The 20705-nt window shown below is 42.7% G+C and overlaps 2 protein-coding genes across 5 annotated transcripts; one reads left to right on the forward strand and one right to left on the reverse strand.

Moving 5' to 3' along the window:
• Positions 1-2443: 2443 nt before the first annotated feature.
• LOC311031676 (cytohesin-4-like) lies at positions 2444-10720 on the forward strand. Of its 3 annotated transcripts, none has more exons than XR_014599100.1 (14): positions 2444-2554; positions 3196-3278; positions 3537-3601; positions 4633-4699; positions 5797-5915; positions 6664-6744; positions 6881-6993; positions 7708-7856; positions 8368-8479; positions 8568-8644; positions 8739-8810; positions 9025-9173; positions 9614-10002; positions 10118-10720. XR_014599100.1 is itself a non-coding variant. In XM_084038084.1 (13 exons), exons 1-13 carry the CDS (start codon positions 2515-2517, stop codon positions 9696-9698), a joined length of 1212 nt encoding a protein of 403 aa, XP_083894210.1. In that variant the 5' UTR covers positions 2444-2514; the 3' UTR covers positions 9699-10720. The 3 variants fall into 3 exon arrangements, 1 of the variants encoding a protein (XP_083894210.1); XR_014599101.1 differs by having other exon boundaries at positions 10131-10720; XM_084038084.1 differs by having other exon boundaries at positions 9614-10720.
• A 697-nt stretch (positions 10721-11417) lies between these two features.
• On the reverse strand, positions 11418-20083 carry fam83fa (family with sequence similarity 83 member Fa). 2 transcript variants are annotated; one of them, XM_084038043.1, is made up of 5 exons: positions 19501-20083; positions 16430-16597; positions 15233-15354; positions 12757-13535; positions 11418-11999 (listed from the first exon to the last, which is right to left on the reverse strand). In XM_084038043.1, the coding sequence occupies exons 1-5, from the start codon at positions 19972-19974 to the stop codon at positions 11947-11949; spliced, it is 1596 nt and encodes a 531-aa protein (XP_083894169.1). In that variant the 5' UTR covers positions 19975-20083; the 3' UTR covers positions 11418-11946. The 2 variants fall into 2 exon arrangements, with proteins under 2 accessions (XP_083894169.1, XP_083894170.1); XM_084038044.1 differs by having other exon boundaries at positions 11418-11996; positions 19501-20082.
• Between the last annotated feature and the right edge of the window lie 622 nt (positions 20084-20705).

The raw sequence follows: 20705 nt of genomic DNA on the forward strand, positions 1-20705 counted from the left end.
TGTTTGCATTATCGGGTTACCATGGCAACAGAATGAAACGCCGGCGTCCTGATTGAGAGGCTTCACTAATGTGTCAGGTGTTGGCGTGCGTGCAGCGAGAGAACGTTTTCTATTGTTGGACTCTTAATGGCAAATCCAAACACTGTTTGTTGAAGGCGGAGAGATTCTTAGTGGCTCAAATTGGGACGCCGCCTTCGTTAATCACTAATATCAAGGAGGATTTTGTTCCTCTCACTTTCCTGTGAACACAACAGCTGCTGAGCTGGAGATCAATTTGGAGCTAATTACGTTTACTTTGACTGATATGATGCTTCCAGAGCAGCCAATTAGACGTAGAAAAGCTACATTTCTTCTACATTTTCTGTTGATTTGTGTCTCAGTTGTCGCTTCGAGTCTCTCTGTGGTTATTTAGCATCTCTTCGTGGTCTCGTTCTGTCTCTTTGCAGTGGATTTTCAGGTTGATGTGCGACTCTGTCGTCCTTTTTGGTCGTGTTTCTTTGAATGAGTCGTCTTTCATCTCCTTTTGGTCATTGTGACCGTCTTAGTGATCCTTTTTGCTTCTCTTTGTGGATTCTTTTGTATCTCTCTCTGTGAGTTGCACCTCGTTGGCTAATTAGTGTTTCTTTGTGGTAATTGTGTGCCTCTTTGTAGTATTTGTTTGCATCTCTTCAGCACTTTTTTTGTGTCTCTTTTGAGATAAATGTAAAAAGAACCCAAATACAAAAAGAAAAAGAGGCAGGGCAGGAGATACTAAACAAAAAAGGTGAGCTTTAATGGCAAAGCTGATCAAGAACAACAACAAAAACCTCACAGGGAATGAAACCTGCTGAGGCAATTAAAAGTTCAAATGCAAACAAATACAATACAAAAAGGGGAGTGAACTGAAAAACAATGAGGAGGATGAGGAGCATGGACACTGGACTACAGCAGGCTGAGGTAAGGCAGAAAAGGCAGGATTTATGCAGCAAAAACAGTCTAAATACACAAAGAGAAAAAGGCACAGACGGACGAGATGTCAAGGAAGACCCAAGCTGTGCACCATCGACCGGCCGACTCCTGTGGCTTCATGTGAAGACCTTTCAAAAGAATCCTTCAAACACAAAAAGAGAAATGTGGACTTGTTTTTCCCGGATGCAGAAGGTGGGTCCTTCATGGCCCAACCAACTTAAAATTCACTTCACATCGGACCGGTGACGATTTGAATCAATGTCATCAGGAAGCATCTCCTCCATCAAAACATGAAATAAAAAAAGAATAGAATATGATCTCTGGCTCCCTTTTAAGCATATATGATTAGTTACCACTTCTACACTCTTTCTTCTAAACCACAACTGGTTGCTAGGCAACAGGATGGGCAGAAGGTCACGCAAACCGCAAATCCTCTATAGGCCGTCTATTTCAGAGGACAAACGTAGACGAGAAAAGGCCACGCGTCCTCTGAAGGATTCATCCAATGAGACGACGACAATATGACGAGAACTTTCAAAATAAAACAGGAAATAATCAGATGGTGACACTTTGGAGTGGTTTAAGTCACTTGAGACGGATGCTGTCTGATCAACGGCCCTCCGGATTCCTCGGACCTCCGGGCCGGTTCTCCATTCATGGTCAATGTTCCTCCATTATGAAAGAAAAGAATACAATAATCACAGCAGGATGAAAGCGTCGCAGACAGATCAGGCGACAGCTGGGTAGATTAGCGTGTCTAATCACAAATGATCCCGATGACTGACAGGAGGGGAAATGAGCTTAATTAGAAACGGTATAATCAGAACACATCCAGCTGTGAACACATCGTTTCCTTCTGGAAGGATATTCATTCTCAATAGTTTATATAGATAATATTCTTCAATCACACACTTTTGTGTTCAGACAGTTGATCATCCGACACAGAACAAACTCCCATCCTGCTTATAAACACACACTGATCGTGACTCATGAAGTTTAAAATAACATTTGACTTATTGGTCAGAAATAACCGACACACAAATACGTGTTGAAAACTGCAGCTCAAACAGCCTGCAGGCTTTGCACTGCTTGTTTTCAATTCTGACAAAACAACAAAAAAACTCAATATTTACACAAAAATGATTTGTAATGTGTGAAGAATTGTTGGGCCCCACTAGGTGGAGGTATTTAGAAATGAAAGAAGGCCTCACCATGTTCAAGCTGTTTCCTTTTCTACTGAAAACATGTTTGACACCATTCTTTAAACAAACAACATAATGTGATTGTAGCATGCTGGAATAGATGAATTATTAAATATCTCCAGTATGAGTAGTTGTGTTGTAATGACGGTGTAACCCTATGAATGGGTTTCTTCATTAAACGTCCACACACACTTAATGTTAGTCAACCTCTCGTCGTGCACGTCACCAGAAGTGTTGCAAGCGGCTGTTGGGTGAACTGGGAGTCTCTTCGGTGTCACTGAATGGCAGCGCCAGCCCTTTTTTTCACCCGACAACCACAGTTTATTTCCTGTACAGCCGTCAGTCGCTCTCCACCATCAACAACATGGCCTTAAGCAGAAAAGACAGCTTCCTCTGGGGGAAAGGTACGCTATGATTATTAGTAGTACTCATTTTTATTAGTACTTTATATTATTATGGAAAGCTGCTGCTGTTCTAGTCCTGCTCTATAAAGTGTATTGAGATATGACACGATAAATAATCATAGTTTGAATTTAATTGGTTGTAAAAATCCTATTTACGTTTGTGGATTACAAACTTTTGAAGGAAATCAGTTTATCCTTTTGTATGTTTTGCTTCTTATGTTGAATTTTTTTATTTTGATTTTAATGAAACTATATTTGACTGTTCTGTTATTCAACTGTTGTTTAATTTGAGATCAATCTCACCCACGGAAATTAAAATGCACTTTTGTGGCCTCAATGCACTCGAAATCAACCTGATAAATTATTTAAAAAAAACTGTAAAAAAGAGGAAGCGAAGTGGCTATTTTGGGTCTTTCTCTTTCGGGTCCCATTCATTGACCACTTCTCTTAACTGGCGGAGGATGGAGGTGTGATGCATGCTGGTCTGTGAGATGGAGCGTAGGCGTCAGGGAGGTTGTTAAGACACAGAGCTGCTTTTCTATTGACTGTTTCACCAAATATATATATATATATATATATATCCGTGTGCCACCATCCCTGAACTTGTCTCCGTACTGATGCCTGTTGTCGCCCCCCCACAGCTCCGACCAAACCCCCACCTGGAGAGAGAAGCCAGGGTGACACCATCAAGATCCACAGGTTTGAGCTGCTGGATGACATTCAGGTATATACTGTGGCTAAAATCTGTCCACTGTCTTAAAAATATCCCTCATTATTCTTCCCACCCACTCCCGGCAGCCTCAGCAGCATGCTTTTCACCCAAGAACTTAAAAGGTGTTTCATCTACCAACTTTTAACGTGATGGTTTTTCTTCTATTCTGTCGAGGATCAATTTGGAGTTTTTTTTGTACCCCTGACGAATGTACCGTGTTGTGACCTCCATGCTAATAGCCTCGTTCCCCTTATCTGCTTCCTCTCTCAGAAGCTGAGGTTGGAGATCAATCACAGGAGGCCGGAGATCCACAGCTCTGAGCTGAAGGAGCAGAAGTGAGTGTGGAGCCATTTTTTAAAAAAAGCAGCTTTTTATGAGTCAGCGTTGCAACCCCACTCGACACGCAATGCTCACTTTGACAAGAGTCATAAAAAGCAGCTTGATTGTGACATTTGATTGTGAGACCGAGGTCAAAATACTTTCTAATACATGCTACCGATTTGCAGTTCAACCTTTTTAAAAAATGCTACTGGAAACTTTCACCTTGATCTTTAATTAAAAAAAACCCCTGTAAATGTTTCACACAGAAGTGGTTTCCAACCTTTTTACACCCACAGCTTTCGCGTCAGATTAGTTCAAGTCCACGCTGCCGTTTAAACATTTATCTGTTGACTTTAACCGTTTCTCCGTTAGCTAACTGGTTTCAGCCAACTATTTCAACTGTTTCTCTGTTAGCTCACTGGTTTTAGCCAACTATTTCCACTGTTTCTCCGTTAGCTCACTGGTTTCAGCCAACTATTTCAACTGTTTCTCTGTTAGCTCACTGGTTTCAGCCAACTATTTCAACTGTTTCTCTGTTAGCTCACTGGTTTTAGCCAACTATTTCCACTGTTTCTCCGTTAGCTCACTGGTTTCAGCCAACTATTTCCACTGTTTCTCTGTTAGCTCACTGGTTTCAGCCAACTATTTCAACTGTTTCTCTGTTAGCTCACTGGTTTTAGCCAACTATTTCCACTGTTTCTCCGTTAGCTCACTGGTTTCAGCCAACTATTTCAACTGTTTCTCTGTTAGCTCACTGGTTTTAGCCAACTATTTCCACTGTTTCTCCGTTAGCTCACTGGTTTCAGCCAACTATTTCAACTGTTTCTCCGTTAGCTAACTGGGTTTAGCCAACTATTTCCAATGTTTCTCCATTAGCTCACTGGTTTCAGCCAACTATTTCAACTGTTCATCCATTAGCTTACTTTTCAAGTCCAATATGCTTTCTTCTCCCTTACTTGTTTATTCATCACTTAATTTGTTGTTGAAAAACTGATTCTTTTAAAAAGTATTAATTTCTAGTGGAAATTGTTGTCTTTTGTTGCAGTAAAATTGTCGTGAGGAACAGGAGATTCTTACGTGGGAAAAAGAAATTCAACATGGACCCCAAACGGGTGAGTTTTTCTTGTATATATCTTGTAATACAAACAGGAACAAGCAGATTTATTGTTAATAGTATAATCATTTTCATTACTCAAATCTTGATAAATAAAGTAATTGAATTACTTTATATACTGTCGTCTGGGTAGCTGAATCTATATTAAATAAATCACTTATTAGTTATATTGTTATATTAAGATGAAAATTTAGTGTAGTAAATAGTCAAATATTTGCCTCTAAAATGTCGTGGACTAGAAGAACTTTTTGAGCTTAAAGTGGAAATGAATAGTCTAAGTACTCGAGTAAATGTATTTAGATACATTCCATCACTGGAATCCAGGACAACCGACTTGGTCACCAGAACATAACGTACACACTGCTTTCATGGAGAAATAATGTGTGTACCATCATCGTCTGGTGCTAATTGATCCAACACTTTCAGTGGAAAGTCACAGTAGATGAAATCATACTTTCACTCGCTCCAGCTGTCAGATGACAGCAAGTGCAACCCTGAGCGTTGTGTGTGCAGTAATGCAAAACTGTGCACAGATACAGACGATGACAGAATACCGAGAAAAACCACATCCTGTTCCCTGAAGTGGTGCAGAAGCGCCTCTTCACCGCGGCGACCTCCATCTCTTTGCGTTTGCTTCCTGTCTGCGTCCTCGGGTTGAAAACTCGAGTCCCTGCGACCGCTCGGAGCTCGGGCCTGAGGACACCAAACGTCTTACAGAAGGACGTCTCGTGGTCAAAAGGTGTCTTTTACTGTAATTGATATGAAGAACTGCTCAGTGGGAGTTAACACGCTCTGTTGTGAAAGGTCACATCTTGGAAGATTTGGCTCTGAACACCGTTTGAGATTAAGAGATAATAGTCTGCAATATTCATCCAACCTTTCCTCATCTTCCTTCCCCAGTGATTAATAACTCAAACTGAGAGGAGGAAAACTTTCTGGCTCATTAAAATACATAGTTATCAGCCGTGATATGAATTCAAACACGTTTTGAATGAAATCTGTGGTCCTTTTTTCCTGATGTGAAACATAAAAAACCTTGTGCCAGATTAAACAACCACGACTCACCCCTGACCTCCCCCACCCCTCCGTCCTCAGGGCGTCCACTACCTGGTGGAAAACGACCTGCTGGAGTGGCGAGCCGAGTCGGTGGCCGAGTTCCTCTACAAGGAGGAGGGACTAAACAAGACCGCCATCGGCTGCTTCCTGGGAGAAAGGTAACCCTACGCACACAGGTGATCCGTGAAAAAGGTTCAGGGAAACGTAGAGCATCCTGGTTGTTTTAAGTAGGCTACTCAATTATAATAAAAGTCCTGCGATTAATATATATAATAGAAAATAGATGACAGAAAGCAAATGCATGACTCACATGGCAGAGAGCTCTGGATCTGGGCCAAGCCTTGAGTGGCCGACGATGACGGAAGTGGGAACGGGTGGCGGGGAAAGGGAGGGCGAAGTCTGAGGGATCTTTTGGATGGAAGGAAAATATCAAGGAAGGGGAATATGGAAGGTCTCTTTGTTGAAACTGGGAAATAGATCTGAACTGAGGTAATAAATCAAGGGAGAAACAGGGTCATTTTCTCATGGACTTCCATGGAATCAGACTTCTCTTAGCAACCAGAGGAGTCGCCCCCTGATGGCCAGCAGAGAGAATGCAAATTTAAGGCACTATTCACTTTTCTACTTCACTAGAAAGCGGGCATGACATCAGATCTTTAGTTTTTCAGGTACAAAAATATTGTATGTATTGTATTGTCTTTTAACAACATTTTGTCCAAAATGAAAAACAAAACAAAAAAAACCCCATCATATTTGGGTGCAATGCTTCAAAATGTCAACGTTTTATCTGTCTTATGTAGAGCTTATCTTTATTTACTGCATCCATCTGTCAGCAATGTTCATTTATCCTTAGATCTATAATGTCACATGTTCAATCTGTCGATCTTTTTATTTTCTTTCGCTCAGGGAGGAAATGCATCTGCACACACTGAAGGCGTTCGTGGGCCTGCATGAGTTCTCAGACCTGAATCTGGTGCAGGCGCTGAGGTTAGTGCAGCTTTGAAGTTCAGCAGCAGTTTTTCTACTAACTTTACTCTACTGACGATGTAGAAAATCCTCCCTTCTTACCGGCACGTCTTCGACATTGCGTGTGCGTTGTTTGACACCTCTCGCCGTCTTGCAGGCAGTTTCTGTGGAGCTTTCGTCTCCCGGGAGAAGCTCAGAAGATTGACAGGATGATGGAGGCGTTTGCAACTCGCTACTGCGACTGTAACCCAGGGGTCTTCCAATCCACAGGTACCTAACAACAGAGACGCCTCGCCTGACTCACTCTCTCAGACAGGCCAATTAAACCATGTGTCATGAAACACAAGCAACATCTCATCTTACTGATCACAGCGCACAGATTGTTCAGTATTACTGGTTTTGCTGCAGTATTCACAGAGATCTTATATCACGATGGCGTGGTTACATTTTTCAAAAAAGATCTTTGTGGATCTTTTTGAAGAACCCTTTTCAAATGGTTATTCAGCTAGAAATGGTTCTTCCAAGGAATAAATGGTTCTTTAGTAGGTAATGGTTCCTCGTGGAACTACCCAGCCTTTTAAAGAACCAGTTAAGAACCATTATTTTTCTGAAATAAAGAAATAATGTACGAGCCGGAGGGAAGGGAGTAATATTCAGAGAAAAAAGTATTCTCTGACGAAGTCACAAATGTACGAGAAAGACGTGAGCACCCGAGTGCAAAACATTTTCACGGTGTTCCATAAAATACATGAAAGAAACCACTTATACGTACCTTTCAGGACCTTCGCCTGGCATACTGGCAAAATAGAACAACACATGTTGAACATGAGGATACAGTACACATACATTTACAACTTTATTCTTGGATGGAAGGAGCTTTTCTATCTATAATTACTCTCTTATACGCTGTCGTAGTAGGAGAAGCAACGCTAACGAAGCCAACTAACTGTGGTTTCTGCTTTCTGTGTGTTTGTGTGGTTGCAGACACATGCTACATCCTGTCTTTTGCCATCATCATGCTGAACACGAGTCTCCACAACATCAACGTGAAAGACAAACCCAGCCTGCAGCGATTCTTTGCCATGAACAGAGGAATCAACAACGGGGAGGATCTGCCCAGCGAGCTGCTCACGGTCTGCTTCTGATACCGATCAATAAATCAATCAAACGCTGCTAATGTTCTCTAATTAGCACCAAACACTAAGTACATCTGAGGCCGATGGGAATGGCTTAAGTTTTGCAGGAATTTGATCAACAACCAAAGTGTTTTATTTTTTATATTGTTGACCTTGTTGATGACTATGAGAAAAGTTAAAAGGATCTCGAGCGTTGCTACGGTTCATCCTAGGGGGAACATGAATGTGTTTCAGAGGAAGATAATGTCCTTTGTCCCCTTTTTACACAAATCCAACACTAAACATTATTTTATTAATATTCAGCTGTCAGCTTTTAAACTGGTCTGAATTTTATTTTTAGCCTAATTAAAAGGAAAACAGTACAAATGTCTGCTTACATTGAATTTCAGGATATATTTATTCTCTCATTATCTCTAATCTTCAGGATTTTGTCACTTTTAAGGCTTTCCCATTCAGAAAAATTGGACTTTTAAAAACTAAAATATTCTCCATTTGGTGTCTCTTCCAGAAACTGTACGCCAGCATCCGCAGCGAGCCGTTCAAAATCCCCGAGGATGATGGGAACGACCTCACGCTGACATTTTTCAATCCGGACCGAGAAGGGTGGCTCCTTAAAATTGGTGAGATGATGATGAAGATGATGATGATGCTTGCACCACAAATAAAACATCTAAACCCTTTTCCCTCTGTCTGTCGTCTTTGTTGAAGGCGGCCGAGTTAAAACCTGGAAGAGGAGGTGGTTTATTTTGACCGACAGCTGCTTGTACTACTTTGAATACACCACGGTAAGAATCTGAAAGACCTTCATGTCTTTAATGGCAAACATCCCACCAGTTAGTCCAAGGATGGGAATCTGTGTTTTAACACCGTCTCCTGCAGGATAAAGACCCCATCGGGATCATTCCTCTGGAGAACCTATGTGTCAGGAAGCTACAAGACTCAAGCAAACCGGTAAGAGGATCTGTTGAGCTTCTTCACACATTATCTGCTTCCTCACAACTTGATGAATCACACAGCTGCTGCTGCTAAACACATTGCTAACACTTTTAACAAGGAGTGCTCAAACAGTGAGTCACCGGGGCGAACAGAAGGCTAATCAAATAAACAGAAAGCGTACGCACACAGTGACAGCGGCGCATGGGTTCTCTGCTTTGTGTTTGAACAGTATTGTCTGGAGCTGTATAACCCCAAAGGACAAAAGATCAAGGCCTGCAAGACGGAGAACAAAGGCCGAGTGGTGCAGGGTAAACACCAGTCCTATAAGCTCAGTGCGGCCGGCGAGGAAGAGCGCGGCGCCTGGATCGACGCCATCAGGTGAGGGAACACGTGGCAGGCCGCCGCCTGTCTTTAAGGTTGAAGATATCCAACATGTAGTCGGGATAAAAATCGGACCTCTAATCGGACCACATTTGTCGTCTTAAATCTTAAAGCTAATCGGATATAAGTTTAAAAAACGTATCGATAGGCAGATTTGGTTACGTTTGGTTTGGCTAGCTGTTTCCCTCCGTATCCAGTCTTTATGCTAAGCTACGCTAACCAACCATTTCAACAAACAGACAACTATTGATCGTCTTATCAAACTCTCCACCAGAAGTTTATAAGCATATTTCCAAACATGTCACACTACTTTAGTTTGCAGGTTATCCCTCTAAAATCAACTGTGTTGGTAAACCGGTTAGAGATCCGATCGTGATCCCGATCACTGTCTATAGATCACTATGAAATAGAACCTGAATCCTAACCTTGTCTTTCAGGGCGAGCATCACCAAAGACCCGTTCTACGACCTGGTGACTCTACGAAAGAGGAAGGTCATCAGCAACACCTCCTCCCAGGACTGAAACATCCGAAAAATAAAAACAAAACTGAACTGCACAGCATTTTCACAGAAACGTACAAATTAGGGAACAGAAAAGGGAACTATTTGTAGCTTGCAGGTTCAAGTTTTCATATTACTGCTGCAAGATGCAAACACTACTGCACCGGCCTCGAGGGCGGGGCCGACCTCAGGGGCCGAATCTCTGGGGCCGAATCTCAGGGGCCGACCTCAGGGGCCGAATCTCAGGGGCCGACCTCAGGGGCTGACCTCAGGGGCCGAATCTCAGGGGCCGAATCTCAGGGGCCGACCTCAGGGGCCGACCTCAGGTGCCGACCTCAGGGGCCGGACCTCAGGGGCCGGACCTCAGGGGCCGAATCTCAGGGGCCGAATCTCAGGGGCCGACCTCAGGGGCCGAATCTCTGGGGCCGACCTCAGGGGCAGAATCTCTGCTCAGGGGCCGAATCTCTGGGGCCGACCTCAGGGGCCGAATCTCAGGGGCCAGCGGTCCTGCTGACTGAGGTCCAGAGGGGGTCGGCCACCTCCAAGCTGATTGGACACTTCTTGTAGCGCCCCCTACAGAGGTCAGACGGTGACAGGAAGTTGGCTTAGTTAGTGTCATGGATGGATTACTGAGCAGGTCTACCGGGTCTTGGTCCTGGTCCAGAGGCCCCTTCAACCGAACCTCTGTATCAAGTGACACATTTCTTGATGTGAAGAATGACGCCCAGGAGAAGCAAAGACATCCAGAAGAGAACAGAGACACAAATTTACCACATAGAGACAAAAAAATACTAAACGGCTAAATTCAATAAGCTTCCCTAACTCATCAAGTAAATCCTCTTTCTAAATATCAGCTTTTACACAACAGACCTTCAATACTGAAACATTGTAAATAAAGTTTTAAAACTAACTTGTGAATAATTGTACACTATATTTTATAAAGCTGTAACGTTATTTCTGAAATCATTGTTTTTTAATGCCTGTATGTATAATTTAATGACTTTATATTGATGAAAGAAGACCATTAAAGTGATGAATAATGAATGTGTTTGTGTGGCGGTTTCTCCAGCAGATGGAGGTACATCATCACTTCTTTCATCCCGCAGCTCGTGTTCATTTATTTTTACTTTTATAAATATATGACTCTGACTGTATATGTGACGATGGTTATCTGACACACATCTGAAGGCTTTTCCTGTCATGAGTGTGTGTGTTATGTGTGTGTGTGTTATGTGTGTGTGTTATGTCGTTACAGAGTTGTGGTTTCCTTGGAGCAGGTGCAACGACACAAACAAAATACACTAAATACACTTCAGGCTTATTTTTTAAAGCTTAAAGACTTTTAAATCTTCTGATTTTCAGCTTTGCTTTCCTCACTTTCACATTTTCCACAACAAAGATAAATATTAAAAAGGTACAGGGTATGATAGTGGGAGCATTTTGATTCAAAGCAATTACAAAACAATAATAAAACAATGTTAAATGTGTATTTGAAGATATTCAAGAGGGTGAAGGGACTGCAAACAGAAGATTAAATAAATGGAAAGGTCTCCTTCCAGATGATTTCTTTCAAGCTACTTAAACAGATAAATTAATTTAATAATTAACTTTACATATGAGATTATTGCAGAAGAGGTCTTTTAAATGAAAGGATATTTTATTAATAAATAATGACCAATAAAACACAAACTTCTTTTCTCTCCTCTAGGACACGTGTCCAGACTTTTAACACACACAAAGCTTGATGTTTTCATGTCTTTTTATTCAATTTCTGCTACAAAGTCGGGATTATTTGCACCCGAAGTGGTTCTCAAGGATTTCACATTTGAGTCTGTTTCTGCTGAATAAACCCAGAGCGTAAAAACACACCTCAGACGAGCGCCGCTGCATTATTCACAGCCTGACGAACTCCCAGGTTCGCCTGTAAGGTGACACGACGATCACTTCTCCTGTTTCCATAGCAACCAGGTGTGATGTCATCCACCCACGCTACCTGGGCGACACGGCCTCTCTGTGTGTGTGTGTGTGTGTGTGTGGTGTTAAGGTTCAAATAATTTAATACAAAAACCTATGAATTCCCCCTCCGTCGGCACTTTGGCTTCAGTGTTTGTTTGTCTTGTTATTCCTCACGTGATTAGTTAAACTACAACATGGTGGTCACTCCCAGCAGGACTTTCACCTGCAGCGTGGCAGCGATGTCACCTGGTTACGGCGAGGTGACGCGCTGTGACTCGTGAGGCCCGCCGCTCCTCTGAACGTCCTTCAGGTTCTCATGACTGGATGCAGTTCTTCTTCTGATGCCGCCGCCGGCTTTTAAATCCTGCTGGAAAATAACAAAAGGGACGCATTTATAGTTTATATATGTATTTATCTGTTACATTTTTGAGTGACAAAAGATAAAAAAGCAATGTTAAAGTGAAGTTGGTGTTAAGCAAACAGCTTATCAATCAACAAGCTTGTATCGGAGTCCACGATTGACACAAATATCATTGATTATTATTCTAGAATTTAAACATTTATTTGCAAGCAAAAAATGACAAATATCCTCTTGTTTTAGCTCATTAAATATGAACATTTCTCCGTTTTATAACACTGTAAATATTTTTGAATTTTGACAAAATGTGAAGCTGCGTTTTTTACTGTTTTATTGCAACGGCATATTAGGGCCAAATTTTCTACTTTATTCTAGAGGTCATAGAGGAATTAAACACGTTGATCAGATGTTTGCCGTTGCTATGACAACACAGAAAACTACCGTAGCATCTTAGCCTAACCACCCCGATCAATAAACATCTATAAGATGACAATTTGTCCTCATATGAATAAAAGCAACAATAAGCATCAACAGCATCACCCTAAGGACCTTAACGAGGCGTTGTCATTAGAAACATAAACGTACATTCATGGGAAGTTAGCTAGCATAGATGCTGGTTGTTAGCATCGGAATAAACTCTCAAATTTGCCACTTTATAATTTGCCCTAATACGGCGTCTTGGTTTTATCGACCTAATGAATCAATGAAGGAACTGATCAGCAGATTGATGAATAAAGGACTACGTGAGGACTATGTGAGGACGTACCGTCTTCGTCCCCGGTGTTCAGGGTCTGCAGAGACAAACTTCTCGGAAGGGGCTTCGAGGGTTTCTTGCCTTTGGATTTCAGTGGACCCGGTACGTCAATGATCTCAAACGAGTCCTCCGACCCATTTCCTGCGACGCCGTTGGTCCCCGACACTTTACAGGCGGCGGGGGAGGAGGGGCTCTGTGGCGTGACCACGCCCTCCTCTATAGTCTCTGTGCTCTGATTGGCTCCCCGGCCTTTCAAGAATTGCCTGAAGGAGCTGCGTTGCTTCTTTGACCCGAAGATCTTCTTCAAGCCTCCCTTGCCGTCGTTGTTGTCCTCCTCTGCATGTGGACCAGGACTCTGTGGGGGGACCTGGTCCACCGTGTCCCTGCTGACCTGAGAGATGTTGTGCAGGCCGTTCAGCCGGCCGACCAGCGAGTCGCTCGGCTTTGACAGATCCTGCAGGGAACCCGTGTGGCCCATGCTGTTCCCAACAACTAAAGAGTACTTAGGATTGTGGTATTTATGCGCGGGCACCTTCAGGTCGGCCTGTCTGGAGTCTCCCACGGAGACCTGAAAGCGAGACGTGGAGACGGGCAGGGGCCGGATCTTCTCCACCTCCGGCTTCCGGATGGGCGCTGCGATGGGCGGCTTGGTGATGTTGAACTCGGCGTACAGGTCCACCTGCTCCGAGACGGCGTACAGCTCCCGGAAGTCGTTGTCGAAGGAGTCTACGATGTGTCCCGACATCACGGTGACCGTGTTCCTGTCCATCCGGGAGGAAGTCCAGGTGAAGCTGCAGGACGAGAGGCATTAAAGACCAAAAACTGGGGTGGAAGAGATAAGAAATAGTTTCATGTTCTGGGATAAAAAATCTCATTTGATTTGTTGACGAGAGTTTGATGAGAAGATTGACCTATCATGCACTACTATTACATTGGTTAAATATGAAGCAACTGCCAGCCAGCTAGCTTAGCATAACCTGGTTTAACCCTATAGCTGCTGAGAAATGATGTCATCAGACGGCGGACACAGCAGCTCATCTCTTTATGTTGTTTCCATAACATTCAAATCTGCTTATTTCCACATCTCAGATTTATAAAAGCCTTACTGAATGTCCATCGACCACAAACAGACTTTAAACCTGCAGATTATTTTCCACTTTCACACATTTTGACTGCGTGATGTTCAGAAGTGTGACATCATCGCTCCACATTCAACAGGAGTGTACGTGGTGAACAAACGGAGGCGGTGGAATTATTTACATAACGTTGTTAATCAGGTAAAATGGATGACGCACAGAAAGCTCTCGGCCTCCTCGTAATAATCTCACGGAGGTTGTGTCGGGTCAGTTATCAGAACAGTTGATCTGCAATCCGACGGATACAAAACAATCGATCTACTCAACAGGAACATCGAGATAAGGACGCAAAAAGCATTCCAGTCATTCCAGCGCTTGATTATGCTTCAGAAAGTTATTGTGCCGCTCTGCCTGCTTTCCTATTGTGTTGTCGCCTGCAGCATGGTTTGATATTCATCATTTTATACGTACTGATTTATATCACCTGACTTTTAATTCAACCAGGATACATTTACATTTAATTAATTACATTTTTGGTAAAAAGTTAAATCAACTGTTTTATTTCAGAAGATACAGTCGAGTATAAGGGAGACTTTTTGATTGATGTCCTTGAATGGTACATTTAAAGTTTTTTAAATGTATTTTTAAAGACTAAAAATTTTAAATGAATTCATTAACTTCATTAAAAACCTCAGAAAAGTCCTCTCGTATCATCCGTAGGTGCCACCGAAGAACAAATCTGTCTGTACGAAGGTTCTTACATGAAAACGATCTTAAAAGTTCTTATTGTAACGAACAAACATCTGTTTTATACGACGCCGTATTAGAGCCACTGTAGGGAGAACAAAAACGGAGCCAAGAGAGGGAGGCAATATTCAGAGTAAAGTAAATGTGCAACTTTCTAAAGTTTCTAAAGTGTGCAAACAACCAGCATGTATGCTAGCTAACTTCCACATGAATGTACGCATTTATTTATGTAATTAATCATCCCAACGTGGGACAACGCCTCGTTAAGGTGATGATGTTGATGCCTATTGTTGCTTTTATTTATGAGGCTAAATGAGATTATTGATTGGGTCGTTGGGCTAAGATGCTAGCGGTAGTTTTCACTTGTGGTCATAGCAACGGCAAACATCCGGTCAAGCAACGTGTTTACTTCCTCTATGACCTCCATAATAAAGTAGCAAGTCTGTGACTTTTTATCTTGGAATATTGCCCCCTCCGGCCCTGATACGCCGTCATAGATCTTTCAGGAGTTCAAATTTTAGCTGTGGGTCGGGTTTTTCCCCCCCCACCTTCTCACAAAAGTGAGATAATAATAATAAACAAGAACCATCAACAAGAATCATCTGCACAGTATGACGTGTTGAGTTCAGGGGTTGAATCCCGTCAGATCTATTATCCAGGCTCACCTGTAGGACCCGAACAGGACCTTCTCCCCGTCCACCAGCATGTACTTGGAGCACAGCGAGCCGGGCAGCTTTCCAAAGGACAGGGCGAGCCCCGAACCTCTCACCATCCGCACTCGCAGGTTCTGCAAAGGAAAACACCCGCTTGGTTACACACTCTGCTGGCTTCAACATCACAGGAGTGAAGCCTGAGTAAACCGTCACACCTTCAGACATTAAACCTTCTCAAGGAAAATAAAGGAAAAGCCTTCAGCCGGAGATGTTTACATAAAGGGAAGAGAAAGAAAAGCAAGAGGAGGTCGAGTTACAGTTTGGATTTTGTTCTCAGGATCTATGAATGTTAATTTGTGAGGAGAGAAACGGAGCCCGGCGCTCTGAAAAGGTCCTTTCACTGCCTTATCAGCCGACACCACTATAACCAGCAGCCTCCCCAGTGCTCCAGTTCAACCAGCAGAGTACTAAAACTCTGCATACAGCAGATAAGACCGGGGATCAGGTCCCGGTGGAGGTATGACGGTCTGGCTGCTGGGCTCTGGATCTAGGTCAGGACTTCCTGTTCATGTCTCAGGTTCAGGACTGGAAGATGATTGGCTTATATTTATATACCGTACATCAATATTTCAGCCTTTCAATTTATGGTATTCCTAAAAAAAAAAATCTTATGTTTGATACTCACCATTGAAATTTGTCTCTTTTTACTTTTTAAAGAACATTTATTTTTTTGGATTACTATTACCCTAATATCAACAACAGCGTATTAGGGCCACTGTAGGAAAAAAAAACAAATATTCCAAGAAAGAAAAGTAGCAGATTTGCTGCTGGTGTGATGATGTTGATGCTTATTGTTGGTTTTATTCATATTGTCATCTTATGGGTGATTATTGATCGGGTCGTTGGGCTAAGATGCTAGCGGTAGCTTTCACTTGTTGTCATAGCAACGGCAAACATCGGGTCAAGCAAAGACTATGTATGTATGTATGCAAAATAGTTAAACTGTTTTTTTTTATTATCCAGATGATCCTGGACACATTTCCAAGAGAAAAAAACAGATGGTGTTGAGTTTTCCAAGTGTTGTGTGAGAAGCACAATGTTTCATTGTGTTGCAGCGAAGGCCTCATAGCCTCGGCAAACAAACCCGAAACCCTCTGTAAGGATATCATAATGGAGGAGGAGGGAACGTCCTACTGTACGTATGCTCACCCTCAGATGCACGCCGTTGATCTGCAGCCGGGTGCACATGTCCAGGAAGTGGGGAACGCCGCGGGCCTCCAGCACCACGTAGACCGCCACCCCGCGCCGCAGCGAGGCGTCCAGCAGGTCCTGGAGGATCTGCAGGTCTGTCAGGAGGTCCATGACGATGGCCACCACCTGGGGAACACAGAGGGGGGAGGGGCTTATATCTCCAGGCTCGGGTTGGGCCTTGAAAGCAATGGGATTGAATTGCATTGACAGGCTTGTTTGTTACTTCACCCTTGAGGGGAACAGGGAGGTTTTTCAGGGAGGCGGGGGGTACTACAAATGCCATGTTGCCATGGTGATCATGTGGAAACTGTAGTTCTTTAACTAATGATTTTACCTGTTTATCCATTTCATTTCTCACCATGAGACAGTTTCCATAACTGTTTCATTGCTTTCAGCTGACGATGCCGTCTCGCTGCCAACAACCCGCCTGCTTCGGCTTCAGACTCGTGAATCACCACTCCCACCGTCAACAAACACAATGAGGAGTCTAACTTATAATTAGTGGTGCGATACCAAGTAACGTGTGTGTCATTTACTGAGGAATCACCAGTCGATACTTCCGTGGAACTTGTTTTCCAGCAGCGGCTCGTATTATAAACAATTATTTTTAATTAGTTTTACCAGCAGTCATAACCGTAACATAAATATACAGGATCTGAGTATGTATCATTGCATATTTAATGCTTGTATACTTTATTAACCAAACATTGCTGTGACACATTTTATGGCCCGAGGGCAATTTACAGTCAGTCATGCTTTTATTCTTTTCCTTATTGCGGATCTGGTGTACAAGTCAGGACCGGATCCAACAGCCTCCCCAACAGGTTTACCTGACAGGAGGTTGACAAGCAATCATTTCAAAGTAAATCATTAAGTACACAGTCATACAAACACTCGTCTGAGAAGAAACGGACAAACATCTGTTTTAGAGGACGGCGTATGAAAAATCAGAGAGAGAAAATCTGAGGAAACTGTGGTTATTTCAGCCAACGGTTGCCGAGCAACGCAAATAAACAAAAATCAACCTGCGGTCAAACTTGCTGTGAGGCAAAACATTTTGCTTCATGTTTGGTGTAAAAAAAGCTAAAATACTTCATACAAAATTTTGTGTTTTTATGATTTGCATATATTTTTATTTAGTATTTTTAGTTCACTCTTAAACACATTTTACTCTTTTACTATGAATTTATTCAGAGACATATTTGATTTTTGGTGCACATAAGTCTCCAAGTGTTTTTTAAACATCCTCTATGTTCGTGTCAATCATTAGACTTTTCAATTTGATTTGTCTGAAAGGTGCCACATGAATAAACCCCGACTGATCGATGGATAATCAAAGGATATTACTTACATTTGAATGCGGTTCAACTTAGTAGCCTCATAATTCTCCAGGTGTCATGTAGAAACACCTGGCTCATGGTTACATCCCACTGCTGTGCTTTATGAGATAAAGACACCCTGTAGCCTTTTATGCTTGATACCGCAAGTACAAACTCTTCACTTCAGGGTACTGAAATGCAGAAGTACTGTCAAGTGTTTGGCATTCATTCGGGAGTAGATAATTGATTTCACCTCAAAAGGGGGAACAACCTCAGCACGATGTCATTACGCTGTCATAGCCTCTAATGTCAACAGGAAACAGCGAGGATTCGTTTATTTGTTTGTTTAACAGCTTTAAAAAGGAGATCCCACTAGTTTTAGAACAAACCCGATCACGTCTGGAGCCTCACATCAATCACAGTTTAAGGATCCTCCCCTCTTTAGGCTATAGGTGTGCATACCTGGTAGGTCAGCCAATCAGAAGGAGGCTGTGGGGGGGAATAAAGAAGTACTGTACCAACCCCGGGCTGGCCTGCAGGATGACTGAACAAGTTCTTTATCTCTCTGCTGCTGCAAGTCCTGATGTGAAGCTGACATTTAGAGCCGCTCGGCCTTCCACCGGAAACTTCCACCGCCGATGACTCAGCTTGTTTAAACTCGCATGGGACTCTCCCATTGGTGTTCATGTTTTTAAAAAGTACTGCCTCGGCTTTGTTAACCCCTGATCAGGTGATTATGAACACCAGCAGATTTAGCTGGTAAAGTCAGTGAAGGATGGTGTTTTTACTTCATGACGTCATTCATGCAAGACGTTAGAGCCGTGCTTTGGTTTCACGTCTGAAGTTTTAAAAAAGTGCATCGTCATTGTTTTCTACCGCGCAGCCCGACAGGAAACGCGCTTACTTTAAGGATGTGAAGGATTATAGACGTACCAACGTCATCCATGTTCTGTTGAGCTGAATGCAGACTCATAACTCTGAACTGTCAGTTATATTTTCATTTCCTTGGCAAGCAGACGTTTAGGATTAACATGTTGATACCTGTCTGAAGCTTGTCAGTAAAGTCCCTGCACAAAGTTACCTGGAATAAAATCACTATTATACATACTGTATGTATATATATACCTACATATACACACACTATACATTATCTACAGCAAGCAGTTGTTAGCTTAGCTTAGCATAAAGACAGCTAAGATGAAACAAAACTTGTTCTTCCTTTAAAAATAAAAACTGTAAATTTAAATAAACATGTTAGAATTATTCTTGACTATTGAAAACATTGATGCTTTCTGTCTGTATTCATAAAGTTACTCATCTCAGCCTGGGGGGGGGGGGACTCACCTGTAGAGGCGGTCACATGATCAGCCAGTTATTGTGAATATTTCAGATGTATTGTTTGGGCCAAATTCAGGTCAGAGACATAAAGCACACTAATAAGATTTACTGGTGGGATTTTTTCATTTTAATTAGGGTTTTTTGTAAAATCAGGTTTCTGGATTTAGTAACCAGATGCGTTAATGTATTAAATATATTAAAACCGGTCAAAATTAGGAAATTAATGTTCAATACTGGTGTTGATTAATTTACAATAATATAAACGATTGTTCCTATGATTATTATTATCGATACGGTTGAAGAGTAAGTGTTGCTTTAATTTGACATCAGACATCACTTGTCCTAGAATAAAGTTTATTATAGACTCCTTACCTTGTGCGCCTCCTGGATCAGCCGCCTCACCACCTCCTTGATGTGCGGCCCGGGCTCCTTGGGCGGATGGGAGTACACGGACACCCGCGTCACCCCCTTGTAGACGCCGCTGCTGCCGGGCCAGCCGATGTCCAGGGACGGCACCTCTGTGTCGGACATCTGGGGCCAGTAGGTGGAGTGAACCCCGGAGTCCGCGCTGGAGGACTCCTTGGACTTCTCGTGCTCCCCGGACTCGGGCTCGCTGTCCGCGTCGTACTCTTGAAACGTTTTCCGGATGAACCCGATCTCCCTGGCGCAGAGGAAGTCCCGGACGTGGTCCTCCTTGAGCCGCATCTTGAACGCGCCGTCCCCGTTCCGGAGGAGCTCCTCCAGGGCCGCGCGCTGCTCCTCGCTGTAGTAAAACTCCGGTCTGGTCTCCGGGATCTTCTCGTTCACGTGCTTGTCGTCCATGCAGACCAGCTGAGAGTCCGCCATAGTCAAAGGTTCAAGTCCCCCACACACACCCCCCTCCTACCCGGAGTGGTCTCTCCCGGTCCGCTGCTGCTCTCCAACACAGATACCTGCGCCGACAGGTACGGCAGGTGCTCAGGTAAGTCCCTCAGGTAGGAAGCAGGAGGCGGGACTAACCGCTGTTTGGCTTCCCGCCACGGACTTCCTGTAGCAGAACTTTCAGAATATATATATATATATATATATTTTTTTTTTGCGTTAAATTGCTCTGCATAAATGTGCCGCTTGAGATCAGCAAAGCAGGTGATATTATATTCATAAACAATACTCACATTCATTAAAATACATGGTTATTTTTTCTTCTGTCGTGCTGACATGGTGGAAAACACTTGCTGTACATTATTGAACAAATAGATTACTTTTTAAGAAGGTACGAAGATTATTCAATGTTTATTTACACAATATAATTTAAGTTATTATTTATATCCGATGTGACTTGTGTGTTCAGATGTGTTATTGACGGGTTTTATAGGCCTTAATATTCTGTAAATTCATCTTTTCAATTAAAAAAAAAAAGAAATAAAAAGTACGAAGTCCCGCCACTTCCGTTTTTCCTTATTTTGGAGGGAAACAAGACACTCGCCGTTTGAATTGAACCACGAATTAAACATACTACGTCCGTCAAAACAATTGATATTGTGTGTGTGTGTATATATATATATATATTCCGGACAATACTTATAAAAAAAAAATAA

The sequence above is a fragment of the Eutrigla gurnardus genome (genome assembly GCF_963514095.1).
Source record: "Eutrigla gurnardus genome assembly, chromosome: 20".
Taxonomy (NCBI): Eukaryota; Metazoa; Chordata; class Actinopteri; order Perciformes; family Triglidae; genus Eutrigla; species Eutrigla gurnardus.